A 13,247-nucleotide genomic window follows, 5' to 3' on the forward strand; every position below is an offset into this window, starting at 1 on the left:
CACTAACGTCTCCTTCGAGCCGGAATCGAACCAGCGACCTAAGGATTCCCGCAGAACGGCGCCTCTACAGTCCTCCGCTCTACCAGCTGAGCTATCGAAGGGACTTACGTGAGCGACCGCCGCCGCGCTCCAAGAGCGCAGCGCTCCGCGCATGACACACCCGCGGTGCGCATGGCACATGCGCGCGACAGAAGCGCGGGGCGCTAGGGAGGAGGCATACAGAAGAGTGGGGAAGCACCTTCACTGTGCGGGGCCAGTGGCGCAATGGATAACGCGTCTGACTACGGATCAGAAGATTGTAGGTTCGACTCCTGCCTGGCTCGGTGTTACGTTTTGCCACACGCCCAGGGGTTCTTTTGTGTCTGAAATCATCGTTTACTCTTTATTCGTACGCCCGCATCTGATTGTTGTGCCGCCGACACCTAACCCGGTAAGAGCTTCCGCACGTTACGTGAGCTTCGCCCTCTCAGGCCCTCTAAAAATGCATCTCTCACCCGTGTGTGCTGGGCAATTAACCCAATTATCATACTAACAAACCACAGAGGGGAAACCCTTAGGCTCCGCGGGAGGTGTGGTGCAGTTAGTCTTGTGAAGGACACTGCACCATGGAGTCGTGCACTGCTCTGGGTTGAAGGCACCATTCAGGCTCATCCAGTGCAGCCCTACTGCAGTCAGCAGGGACATCCCCGGCTACAGCACAGCCCCAAACAACCTGGCCTGGAATAGTTCTTCTCTGGGCAACAACCCTCATAGTGCAAAATTTCTGCCTTCTCTCCAGTTTTAATTTCCCCTTTCCGTTCAAACCATCACCCCTTGTCTGGTCACAACAGACCCTGAAAAAAGATGTCTGTCCCCATCTTTCTTACTGTCCCCTTTAAATACCAAAAGGCCACAAGAAAGTCTCCACAAATGCAGCCACGAGTTCTCCAAGGTGATCCCGTGACACTGTTGAGATGCAGACTGGTCCTTGCCTAGTGAACGTCTGTAACTATTGAGCAATGTGAGCATCCTTGCTGTGCACTGCAGCGAAAATGTGTAACGCCTTCTGGGGCAGGAAGGAGGCCAGGCCCATTTGATGTCCCTCTCCGTGGGTCACTGACACTTCAGCGTGTAGTGAGAAACCGCGGCACAAAAACAGGAGCGAGCCAGGCAGGAGTCGAACCTACAATCTTCTGATCCGTAGTCAGACGCGTTATCCATTGCGCCACTGGCCCCGCACGCGATCTGCCCCGCGCCGCCGCTCGCTCAGCGCATCCCTCGCGCGGGACACGCCCGCTCGGCGCGTGCGCCGCTCCCCGCGCCCATAGTGCGCGTGCTTGGGGCCGCGGCGCCACGCCTTGGGCGGCCGCTGGGTGGCGGCGCTCAGGTCCCTTCGATAGCTCAGCTGGTAGAGCGGAGGACTGTAGAGGTGCTCTGGCCGACATCCTTAGGTCGCTGGTTCGATTCCGGCTCGAAGGAGACAACGCAATATTTTGTACTCCGCGGGTGCGATTTGACGGTCTGGGCTTCTCTGCGGTGGACCAGGCGTAGCCGGCGCTGCTCTGGTAGCTGCTCCTCTGCTGTGCCTCGCTGCTGGGTTCTCTTTTAGGGCACGCTCGTCTGAAGGTACTAACTGCTTTTTGCTACAGCACAGCCTGGGCAGTGCTTGAGTGACAGTGGAGCTTGCTCAGAGCTTCAGTTAGGAGTGATTAGTAGCTGCTCAACTGCAACGCCTTAATTTCTTCTGTTTCTCATCTTCGGGTGGCTAAGATGGCCAACTGCAGCCTCGTGACAGCAATGGTGCAGCCAGCGGAGCTAGGGCAGTGACTGAGCCCCAGAACTCAGCACTGGTTGGGTGCACTGGTGAGGAGGACAGGTTGTGCCATCCTGCTGGCCAGAGCCCCTCAGCCACTTCTCCAGCTGCAGCCCAAAGGAGGAATGACGATGCTGAGAACAAAGCCCAGGACACAGAGTGGGAGCAAGGTGTGAAAGGTGGAGAAGGTTTCCAGCATGCGAGAGGTGGAGCCATCATCTGCCCCCACACACCTCGCAGCCTTCTGGGGTTTTTCCATCCTCTTCACTTTCCTTCTTTATTTTCTGTAGGTGCTTGTAAGGTGGGTGGTGAAGAGGAGGCCAAGTTCCTCCTGGTTGCTCCAGGCTAGTGCAGAGGTAGGCACAGAGAGGAGCAGCTCCTTCATCAGCAGAGATGTGCAAATGGCTCCTCTTTTGCAGATGGGTTTTGTTTTTTTTCCCCTCAAACTCATCTTGACAAACCATAAAATGAATGGAAGGAGCTGAGTGTGGCCAAATGGCTGCTGGACACATAGCAGCAGGAGTGTAATTGCAGAAGGGAGTCTGCAGGGGTGGAGGCAGAGCCTTTTTCCAGCTGGGCAGCTTGGGCCTGTACCCATTCCTCTGCTTGGCAGCCAGGCAGATAATCTACCACGTGCCTGGGCCAGGCAGGATGGAGGACTTCCAGGTACTCCCCCAGAGACTCCCGGGATGTCCCCCTGCTGTGATGGTCATGCAAGCACAGAGTCATTTGGGTTGGAAGAGACCTTTCAGATCATCAAGTCCAACTTTAACCCAGCACTGCCAGGTCACCACTGAACCATGGGCACGGGGACCTGGGCAGCCTGGGCCAGTGCTTAACGACCCTGCTGGAGAAGAAATTGTTCCTCATGTCCAGCCTAAACCTCCCGTGGTGCAACTTGAGGCCATTGCCTCTTGTCCTGTTGTGTGTCCCTTGGGAGAAGAGACTGAACCATCCTCATGCCTGGAGGCAGCTGGAGCCAGATCTGGGAACTCAGGCCAGTGGTTTGTGGATGAAGTGAAGAGAGGTAAGAGCTGGAAGTGGGAGGGGGGGCACATCTCCAGAGGACACTGCTCTCCTCTCAGCCATTCCCTGCCCAGGGCGGGCAAGGAGCTGAAGGAAGTAGTGCTTACAGAGCACAAGCTGGCAACCTGCAGTGCTTGTGAGATGCCCCAAGCCCTGCGTGGAGATTTACCACATCCTTTGGCAAGAAAGGAGTCATTAGTACCCAATTACACTGAAATCATCCTTAATTCAAGGCAGGTTAAGACAAAAAGCAATTAAAAACAATTTCTCACAGCTGCCGAGCGAGATAAACCTCCAGAGGAGGTGGGTGGGGAGAGCAGCAGAAGGCAGGCTCCGAGGCTTAGCTCGGCAGGGCCATTTCGCCCCAGGCGCTCCCACACCTGGAGGAGCAGGGAGCTGCTGACCGAGAAGGGTTTCCTCGCGGGAAACAAAGCCCCTCTCACCTCCCAGTTCCTTCTAAAACCCCAAAGCCTTCCGTGCCAGGCAGTTCCACCGCTTGGGCACGGAGCTCCTCCCGTTTCCTCCCTCTGCGGGAGCCAGGCTGGCCTTCCCTCCCGGCAGGAGTCAGAACGAGTTCATCCCTTCAGCGTTACCTGCCCTCCTAACAATGCCTTGGCTCAGCTGCTCAGCCACGAGGCCGTGCTGGGGAAGGTTCTGGCTCTTTGCCTGAGTGCCAACATTTTCTTCTCTTGTTTCTTTATTTTCCCCTCTTCTTTGCCCTGCCTGCTGCCCTTGATCTGGTGGACATGCAGCAGCGTGTGCCTGGCCAGCCTTGGTCTGGAGGTGTCTTGCATCAAGCTAGTGCTGGGATGAGGAGCAGGGGTGGTTTCTGCCTGCTCAAGCAGTGATGCCCTTTGGTTGACTGGGACTTGCCTTTTCAGGAGAGGACGAGTCCAGCCCCTTCACGGAAGAGGACAAAGGAGAGGAAGCAGGGAAAGCAGCAGGTTGTGGTGGTGCCATGAAGCAGAGGAGGTTGGTGAGTTGTGCTGAGCCTGAGGAATCCTTCTTCAGCCCAGAGCCTTCTCTTCTCCTTGCTGCACAACCTCAGCTCCCTCAGCCTGTCCTCACAGCAGGTGACATCCCATAATCATACCTTAAAGTGTGCTCATTCAACTCCTGCCCCACTTGAAGGTGTCTCCAGCTGTTGTTGTCCTTGCAAACACCTGCATCTCTCTCAGACATCGTTCTTTATGCTCATGTGAAGCTCAGACGAGGGAGCTGGGGGTAGAGCTGGGCTGGAAGGTGGCCACAAGGCAAACTGGCTCTTCTGATCTGGCTCTGGAAAGAAAAGAGGCATTGGCACTCAGAAATGGATTATCAGACTGCTCTTGCTCCATGCCTGAAGAGCATCTACAGGACAGAGAAGACAGGGAAAGAAAAGAGAGGAGTTTGAGTAGAGGACAGGGGTGGCACCTCGGACACCAGTCCTGTGCTAAGCAGGAACTGGACCGGCTCAAGTAATGCCTCACTGGGTGCAAACCTTTCTGCCCCCACAGACTGTTTTTGTTTGGCTGCAACTATCCTTATCTTCCAGCACCAAATTCTATCCAAGAAAAATCACCCTCAAGATGGGGATGGATGAAAACCTAAGTCAGACCACCCTGGGGAGCTGTGCTGGAGTCTCAGCAGGTCTGTATAACCTTAAAACCAATCTCCCATTTAAACCACAGATCTCAGCACTGTCCTGGAGGAAAACAAGCCACCTGTGCTCCTCTGCTTGGCCAGCTGAGCTATGGGGGGGGACATTCTGAAATAGCATCAGAAGTGGCTTGTGTTGAGCAGCCCAAGGCTGGGAGAAAGCTGACACTGGGACAGGGCTGCCCCTCTGCAAAGTGATGAGCTGGCACCAGCTGGGAAGCCTGAGCTGAGTTTGTGCTGTGAGGCACAGGTGGACATCACTCTCCACCCCTGATGATGGAGCTGGGCTTGTGACAACAGGGTCTAAAGACAAGCCTTATGGCATGATAGGAAATCAGATCTGCCCCCAGCCAACATTCCTGCTGCTAATGCTCTGCAGCCTGCTTCCCCCTGGGCTCTGGCACGCTTGGGAAGCTCCTGGCTGTGCCACCCACATCCTGTCCTGGCTCCTCTGCTGCTGACCCATCTCAACACCTCTGTTATTCCATGAAATGCAGAAAGTGAGGTGGTGTCACCGTTCCTCCCTCTCTGCTGGACAGGGAGACACAGAATGATGCTTTATGTCCCATGGGATGCTCTGGGTGAAAGGCAGAGGGGAAGGGGTCAGGGCTGTGTCTGCAGGTGAACTCACACCTCCTAATCCTGGGTTCAGCTTTGGGCCCCTCACTCCCAGGGTGCTGAGGTGATCGGTGCAGGGCATGTCTGGTAGTGTGGGAAGGCAAGACCAAGCCTGTTATCTGCAAACTGTCCCTCAGCCTGCACAGGACCTATTTTTAGGTAGGCAGTGGTGTGCTGCTATTGCTCCCCCACACCCAGCACTTCCTTCACGCCAAGCTCTGGGCATACTTCTCCTTGCCTGTGGAATGCAGACCTCTTTCTAGCAGTCATATCTGGAGGGGACAAGGGTGTGGGAACCTGAGGGAGATGCTGAAGCACTGATCTCATGTTTGTTGTTCCCCAGCAGCTCACTGCTGCTCAGAGTGCAGAGAATGGCAGGGAAGCTGCTTCTCACCAGACCTCTTCTCCAGAGCCTTCACCAGCTTTGTGACCCTTCTCTGGACCCATTCCAGCCCCTCGGAGTGCTTCCCCCTGGCATTTCTGTCTGTCAGTGAGGTGGAAGTGCCTGCCTCGGATGCCTTTCCTCATCCAAACCAGAGCCCTTACTAAAGCAAGTCCAAGGAGCAGCTGACTCAGAGTTAGGAGGGGCGGAATGAGGCATTCAGATTCCTACAGACACAGAAGTCACCCCCGAGCTGGGCAGGGAGGGGACAGCCTCAGCTGTCCATGGCTCAGCTGCTGCAGCAGCCTCTGTGCCGCTCAGGGCTCATCTGCAGCAGGCAGGAATCATAGAATCAACCAGGTTGGCAGAGCCCTTCAAGCTCACCCAGCCCAACCTAGCACTCAGCCCTAGCCAATCAACCAGATCATGGCACTAAGTGCCCCAGCCAGGCTTGGCTTCAACACCTCCAGGTGTACTCAGCACTCCAGGTATGTCCTGAGCAGTGCTGAGCACAGGGGCACAAGAACCTCCCTTGTCCTGCTGCCTACACTGCTCCTGAGCCAGCCCAGGATGCCATTGGCTCTGCTGCCCACCTGGGCACTGCTGCCTCCTCTGCAGCTCCTCTCTGCCAGCACCCCCAGCTCCCTCTCTGCCTGGCTGCTCTCAGCCACTCTGTCCCCAGCCTGTAGTGCTGCTTGGGGTTGTTGTGGCCAAAGTGTAGAACCCTGCACGTGGTCTTGTTCAATCTCAATCCTATTTTCAGATTTCAGGTGGGTTCAGCTAAATTAGCACAGGGCTGTGGTTGGACAGGATGACTTTCAAGGGTCCCTTCCAGCCCAATGCCATCTGTGAAGCTGTGAAAATTCCCTTGAGTGGAAGACTAGTGGGGGAGAAGTGCCTGCTTTTGTGTGAGTGCTGAGGAAGTGTCCGTCTGTGGGGGAAACTCCAGCTGCAAACAGGTGCAAGGGTTCACCCCAAGGCTGCACGGCCCCGCGGTTAGAGCGGTGAGCAATGGCTTTAATGGGATTCTCGGCGCGGTGTGGCAGGGGACTCGCTGCGAGCGCAGCTCAGATGCAAGCCCCGTGCGGCCGTGAGGCAGTATAAACCCGAGGCACTTAGCAGAGTCAGGTGTGCAGCCCGCGGTGGAAGGAGAGGATAATCTCCTGGTTGCGTGAGGTTCGGTACAGTACAGGCGGGGGGCTCGGCTGCAGCGGGAGGGTGAGGTGCGGGCGGCTCGGGCCGTGATAGGCTCGCAGGTGGCTTTGCCTTAAGATCAGCCACAAATGATCCGGGAAGCTGTCCTTTTAAAAGTAACTCTGGAACCAAATGCCAAGCCGAGAGGGCTCTCGGTGTCTGACAAACATCTACGGAGATGCAGTGCCCCGAACGAGATAGATCTGAGCTAAAGAGGAGAGAGAGAGCACCCGCAGACGGCAGCGGTTCCCCAGCAGGAGGAGTGAAGCCTTTGCCTCCTGGATTTCTCCTGACCCTTCCTGGTCAGGAGATTCAAATCACAGTGGCTTTGGGGGGGGTGTTTAACCTGCTGTGGAGTTAATGGCTTCGACAGTCAAAGGACGGAATCAGTGGTAGCAGTTGGAAGAGACCTCTGGAGATCATCAACCACCCTGCTAAAGCAGGGGTGCTTAGAGCAGGTCACACAGTACAGCACCCAGGTGGGTTTGGAAAGTCTGCAGGGAAGGAGACTCCGCAGCTTCTCTGGGCTGGCTGCTCCAGGGCCCCAGCACCCTTCAACTAAGGGAAGCCTCCTAAACCCAGATCATCTCGGAGGAGACTTCAAGTGCAGGGACAGGAGGGAATTTTTAACAGGTTCTCCAGGTGGTGGCCGCGAAGTGCCTGAGCCCCGTCCTGCACATCTCCATCGTGTGCAGCCCCGTCCAGAGCGGCCCCGTCCAGCACAGCCACCGCTCCTCCAGCAAGCCCTGCGCCACACCGTGGGAGGGCAGGAGCCTGGAGCCTGCGGGCACACACAGCGCCCTCCTGCACCTCCTGGCTGTGTGCTCCCAGGGAGCGTTCCCTGGGCTGCGGGCTGGGGCCAGGCAGGCTGGAGCAGCCCTGGGCTCTCCATCGCCCTGCCGAGATAAGGAGGCACAGCCTGCGCCTGCGTATCGCTCGCCCTCCTCCCCGGGGCGAAGGCCACCATGTGTGAGTGAGCAGAGCCAGGGCCCCCAGCCCACCCCCTGTGCCACCTGTCCCAGGCCGTGCTGCTCTCACACGCTTATATGGGCATGGCAGCATGGCAGCCTCTGACGCGGCGCTGCTAAAAACAGCCTGGGCTGGCGCCGGCTCTGCCGTGAGCGATGTCCTCTGGCCGCAGCCGCCCGCAGCGCCCCTGACCGCAGCGCTCCTGCCCGCAGCGCCGCCTTGGACTCCCTGCGGGGGAAGCTGCCCTGGAAGCCCCTCCGGGAGGCCCTGCTCCTGAGCCTATGCCCCAGGAAAAGCTAGGGATGAGCAGCTCCCTGAGCTACAAGTCCCTCTCCAAAGAGCAGCAGACCATGGACAACCTGGAGAAGCAGCTGATCTGCCCCATCTGCCTGGAGATGTTCACCAAGCCTGTGGTCATCCTGCCCTGCCAGCACAACCTCTGCCGCAAGTGTGCCAGCGACATCTTCCAGGTGCGTTCTGCTCCCGCGGGGGCCTCTGCCCAGGCAGCTCGGCCTGAAAGGGAGGCAGAAGAGGTTTGGTACTGGCTTGGGCTGATTGTTGAGCAAGGGCAAGGGCAGGGTCCTGCTTCTGGGAAGCACCAGTACAGATGAGGGTTGAACTCCTGCGAAGCAGCTCCAGGAGGAGAGGGCCCAGGGAGTGCTGGCAGACAGGCTCAGCAGGAGGCTGCAGCATGCCCTTGCAGTCAGGAAGGCCAAGGGGCTCCCGGGTGAGTGAAGGTGAGTGGCCAGCAGGGCAGGGAAGGTCCTTCTGCCCCTCTGCTATGCCCTGGTGAGGCCACATCTGGAGTGCTGTGTCCGGTTCTGGGCTCCCCAGTTCAAGAGAGACAGAGAAGTGCTGGAGAGAGCCCAGCAGAGACTGGGAAGCTCTGTGAGCAGCAAAGGCTGAGAGCCCTGGGGCTGAGAGCCTGCAGAAGGGCAGCCCCAGAGGAAAGCTGAGCAATGCTCAGCAAGAGCTAAAGGAGCTGTGAGGGGCAAGAGAATGGGGTCAGACTCTGCTTAGTGGTGCCCAGGGACAGGCCAAGGGGCAATGGGCACAAACTGGAGCCCAGGAGGTTCCATCTGAACAGGAGAAACTTGTTTGGTATGAGGGTGCTGGAGGCCTGGGGCAGGCTGCCCAGAGAGGTTGTGGAGTCTCCTCTGCAGAGCTTCCAACCTCCCCTGGCTGCTGTGCTCCTGGGCAGGCTGCTGTGGTGCCCTGCTTTGGCAGGGGGCTTGGGTTAGATCTCCAGAGGTCTCTTCCAACCCCTGCCACTCTGGGATTCAGGGATTGCTTCTGTCAGTAAGACAGCAGAGGAGGAGTGATTTAAATCAGGAGCTGTGAGTGTCCCCAGGGGCCAAGGCTGAGCTCACAGCAGTGTCACCTGTTAGCTGCAGGGCCATGGGCACTGTGTCAGCTGAGCCAACCCTTGCCCTGCCACTGCCAGGTGCTCTCCTGGGCATGCTTTGCTGGAGCCACCCCCCGCTCCTTGGGCAGCTTCCTTCCAGCATGGCTTTGCCCTGCTGCTTTTGGAAGAGGTTTTTGTGGTTTCTGCATGGCCTTGCTCACCTCTCCTTGTGCTCTTTGGCAAGAGCAGGCCTCCAACCCCTACCTGCCGACCAGGGGTGGCACAACCATGGCATCGGGAGGCCGCTTTCGCTGCCCCTCCTGCCGGCACGAAGTGGTGCTTGACCGGCACGGCGTCTACGGGCTGCAGAGGAACCTGCTGGTGGAGAACATCATTGACATCTACAAGCAGGAGTCCACGAGGTAACCCCCGGGGCTGTGCCCTCCAGGGCAGCTTTGCCACAAAAGCAGACCTGGCTTAGGAGTGCTGTGTGGCCTTGCACAGTCAGGGCCTAAGGGCCAGGCTGGATGAGGCTCCCTGCTGTGGCTCTCTGAGGTCCCTTCCAACCTGAGCCATTCTATGATTTGGTCCTCAGAAGTAGGATTAGTGCTGAATGTTTGCTGCCTGCTTTGGATGTGGCATGGATCCAGGCATGGAAAAATGTTCCATTCCCACCTCTCTTTCCCTGGGATGGGTGAGATGCTTGGCCCCACTGTGGAGAGCTTGGAAGAAGAGATGTTAAGCCTGGTCCCAGGCCACTGAGCGGGCAGCTCTCACCCAGTGGAGCTGCCTTGTGCCACCAGTATGGCCCCTGGGGCTGGTTTTGGATGGTGAAGTGTTTTGTACCCCTGTGTCACCCTGGCTGTGCTCCTGGCAGTGTCCCCATCCCACCCCAGCCAGGAGCTGAGCTTTGCAAGGGCACTGAGAGGCTGTCGCTGGAGCAGGTGGACACAACCTCCAGAGCCCTGGGCTGGCTTAGGGCACTTCTCCCCTCCTCCAGCCGAGGAGGACAGCAAAGAGAGTGTCCTGGGGATGGCTTTGGCTGCTCTTGGCTATTTGAAACCCTTCAGCTTGGAGCTCCAAAGCCTCGGAGAGCACGAAGTTGGCTTAAAATTGTCCTTTCTGCTGCCCTTTGAGCTGGGTGCCAAGGGAAGGTCACCTACCCTGGTGTGTCACTGATGCCCACATTTTATTTTAGGCAGGAAAATCCAGGAGGAAATGAATCAGCAGAGCTCCAGTGGTGGGCTTTGCTTTGGGCCACACCAGCTGGGCACGGCTGGCCTCGTGTCCTTTGTGGTTTGGGGCTGGGGTTTTTCTGCTCACTTCATTTTAAAACCCACAGAACTGCAGCTCCTTGCCCCAAGCACTTGATGGGCAGTGGCAGCAAACCCCACCCAGTGCAGCTGGCTTAGCAGGCTTTGTTCCTTCAGTTCCATCGAATTGAAGATGTGATGGATGCAAAGAAAGAGCAGAGGTGAAGAACCTGCAAATCCCAGCAGATACTCGCTGTGAGCTGTGCCCCAAAGCTGCTTTGCTCAGGCTGGGAAGGTGCTGCTTTAACCTTCAGAGTCCTCAGCTGCTGCCAGGGCAATGCCTAGCAGCGTTATCTAAGCTATGTGGCACTCTGAGGGCCTCAGCTGCTTATCTCCCTACAACTAATGCTCCTCAGGCTCCCATGAGAGTGTGAGCAAGCCCTGCCGTGGCCCTACCCCCTGCTGTCCCTCCCAAGCCACAGTGTAATGGAATCATGGAATTGTTTAGGTTGGAAAAGACCTTTGGGATGATCCAGTCCAGCCCCAAACCTAGCACTGCCCAGGCCAGCATGGAAACAGAAGCTGCTACTGGGATCACTGAATTGTGGAGCTTGGAAAAGGCCTCTAAGATCAAGTGCAACCATAAGCCTAAAACCACCATGGCCACTAAACCATGTCCCCAAGTGCCATGGCCACAGATTTCTTGAGCCCCTCCAGGTATGGTGGCTCCACCACCTCCCTGGGCAGCCTGTGCCAATCCTTGACCACTCTTGCAGCAAAGAATTTTTTCCTGCTCTCCAATCTAACCTGGTGAATTTGAGGCTACTTCCTCTGCTTCTGTCACCTGATACCAGGTAGAAGAGCCCAACCCCCAGCTCAGGGAGCTGTAGAGAGCCAGCAGGTTCTCCCCTCAGCCTCATCTTCTGGCTGAACAGCTGCAGTTCCTCAGCTGCCTCTCACCGGCCCTGTTCTGCAGACCCTTCCCAGCTGCTGCTGGGGTGTCTCAGGTGGCTGCTGGGGGTGGGGGCTGATGTCTCAAGCAAATCAAGTCTCCCCTTCTGCCCGCCACACAAGCCTCTTCCAAACAGAGGGCTGGGCCCTGGCAGAAGGACACAAGAGGAAGGAAAGCTGAGAACTGACCTTTGCCTCCTTGTTTCTCCCCAAGACAACCCTTCCAAGTGGCAGCCCCCATGACACCCAGGCAGGAGCTCCTCAAGCCCTGCTGGGGCTGTGGTTGCACCACAACTGCACATGCCAGAATGGTGCCAGCTCCCAGCTGCACTTCACATCAACTTAGGGGAGTGAGGGGAAGCCCCCCCTGTGTGTGCCCCCCTGTGTGCTCTGTTTGCTGTGTCCTCTCCTCAGAAGCACTGTTTGTTTTCATCCTGCTTGCTTTTGCAGACCTGAGAAGAAGTGTGACCAGCTGATGTGTGAGGAGCACGAGGACGAGAGGATCAATATCTACTGCCTGAACTGTGAAATGCCCACCTGCTCCTTGTGCAAGGTCTTTGGTGCCCACAAGGACTGCCAGGTTGCTCCCCTCACAAACGTCTACCAGCAGCAGAAGGTAGATTTCCCCCCTATATCTTGTGGCTATATACATATTAGTATCTCCTGGGTGCAAATAGACTTTTATCTCCTGGATACCTCAGAAGCATCGATGGGAAAGCTTCCAAAGGAGTGCCTTTGCCATTCCTGTGTGTGAGTGCAAGGCTCACAGAAATCCACAGGGACTGTTTGGAAAGCCAGGGAAATAAACTGATGAGATCACAGGAGGTGCTGCAGTGTCCCGGTCTTGGTCAGCAGGCAGTTTGCTGTGGAGCTAGGTTTTTAGGCAGCAGTTTGCTGTGGAGCTGTGGATCAGCACGTGGTGAGACCTCAGAGCTGCCTTTCAGTATCTGAAGGGGACCTACAGGAAGGCTGTGGAGGGCCTGTGGGGGTAGGACAGGGGCAATGGTTTGAAGCTGGAGCAGGGCAGATTGAGGTTGGACGTCAGGAGGAGGTTCTGCACAGGGAGGGTGGTGAGACACTGGCAGAGGCTGCACAGGGAGGTGGTTGAGTCCCCATCCCTGGAGACGTTCAAGATGGGACTCGTGTCCCTGAGCAGCCTGCTCTAGCTGGAGGTGTCCCTGCTGCCTGCAGGGGGTTGGACAAGATGAGCTCGGAGGGTCCCTTCCAGCCCCGCGCAGCCTGTGGCTCTGTGATCGCCCTTTTGCGGGTGCTGTTGGATCAAATAGCATCCAAGTGGGCTGGCCAGCAGGGAGCAGAGCGGTGCACACCGAGCAGCGGCCTGGCAGGCACCTTTGCTTTAAGCATCCCACCTGCCAGACCGGTGAAGTGCAAATGCTGCCCCTGCGAGCGGCAGCAGGAGCATGCAGCGGCGGCTGTGGCCGACAGCCTCTGCCCTCGCTGTCACCAGCAGAAAGCTTTGCTTGGCTTTGGTACAGTGTTCGTCTGCAGCCTGACTCGCTGGGTTATCCTCCTGAGACAAACAGCTCCTTCCTCGGGAGGGCCCCGGGGGGCGAGTGAGCAGACAGGCCAGGCTGGCAGCCCAGCCTCCGGCTTCAAACAGGGCTGCTGCTGCGTGGGAACTGCAAATGAGCAGAGCTGCAGGGGAGCAGCGGCCAGCAGCCTCTGCAGCCAGCAGAGCAGGAGCGCTGCCTGCGCCCGAGTCCCTGCCCCTGCTCTCTCCTCTGCATGCAGAGCTGCAAGCAGTGGTTTCCTTCTCAGGGTGCCCGTGGTAAGGGCAGGCTGTGGCCAAGAGCCAGCTGCAAGCAGAGGCTGCAGGATGAGTCCTTGGCAGGATGCTTTGCAAAGCTGCAGAGGCCATGGGCATGGCTGCCTCTGTCCTCGCTTGGACTTGGTGTGCCCAGGAGGCCTTGCCCTGCCCAGCTTCCCTAAGGGACTCTTTTCTCTCTCTCTCCTCTTGTAAGGATATCTCACATTCATCTCCAGCTCCACGCTCAGACCGTTCCCTTCTTCCACTCATTTCCCTCAGCCTCCACCCTGTGCTCTTTGTTCTCTCTCCTC

At 57.4% G+C, this 13,247-nt stretch overlaps 1 protein-coding gene and 4 non-coding genes across 8 annotated transcripts in view; 3 read left to right on the top strand and 2 right to left on the bottom strand.

The window, feature by feature from the left end:
• Positions 1 to 10: 10 nt before the first annotated feature.
• TRNAY-GUA (transfer RNA tyrosine (anticodon GUA)) lies at positions 11 to 101 on the bottom strand. Its single transcript is given in 2 exon segments — positions 11 to 46; positions 65 to 101. It is a non-coding gene; the product is annotated as a tRNA-Tyr (tRNA).
• A 149-nt stretch (positions 102 to 250) lies between these two features.
• TRNAR-ACG (transfer RNA arginine (anticodon ACG)) lies at positions 251 to 323 on the top strand. Its single transcript has one exon. It is a non-coding gene; the product is annotated as a tRNA-Arg (tRNA).
• Positions 324 to 1,141: 818 nt separating this feature from the next.
• Positions 1,142 to 1,214, bottom strand: TRNAR-ACG (transfer RNA arginine (anticodon ACG)). The gene has a single exon. It is a non-coding gene; the product is annotated as a tRNA-Arg (tRNA).
• A 155-nt stretch (positions 1,215 to 1,369) lies between these two features.
• On the top strand, positions 1,370 to 1,458 carry TRNAY-GUA (transfer RNA tyrosine (anticodon GUA)). The gene is given in 2 exon segments: positions 1,370 to 1,406; positions 1,423 to 1,458. It is a non-coding gene; the product is annotated as a tRNA-Tyr (tRNA).
• Positions 1,459 to 4,359: 2,901 nt separating this feature from the next.
• Positions 4,360 to 13,247, top strand: part of TRIM55 (tripartite motif containing 55) — a 31,206-nt gene continuing 22,318 nt past the window's right edge. For 3 of the 4 annotated variants that reach the window (XM_064170588.1, XM_064170586.1, XM_064170587.1), the window contains exons 1-3: positions 7,415 to 8,089; positions 9,214 to 9,386; positions 11,619 to 11,784. In XM_064170588.1, the coding sequence (XP_064026658.1) occupies positions 7,901 to 8,089; positions 9,214 to 9,386; positions 11,619 to 11,784 (528 nt within the window). In that variant the 5' untranslated portion in view covers positions 7,415 to 7,900. Of the gene's footprint in view, positions 4,448 to 7,414; positions 8,090 to 9,213; positions 9,387 to 11,618; positions 11,785 to 13,247 lie in introns of those variants that run through there. The other variant, XM_064170585.1, reaches the window with a different exon arrangement.

This window comes from Pogoniulus pusillus, chromosome 34 (assembly GCF_015220805.1).
Source record: "Pogoniulus pusillus isolate bPogPus1 chromosome 34, bPogPus1.pri, whole genome shotgun sequence".
Lineage (NCBI taxonomy): Eukaryota > Metazoa > Chordata > Aves > Piciformes > Lybiidae > Pogoniulus > Pogoniulus pusillus.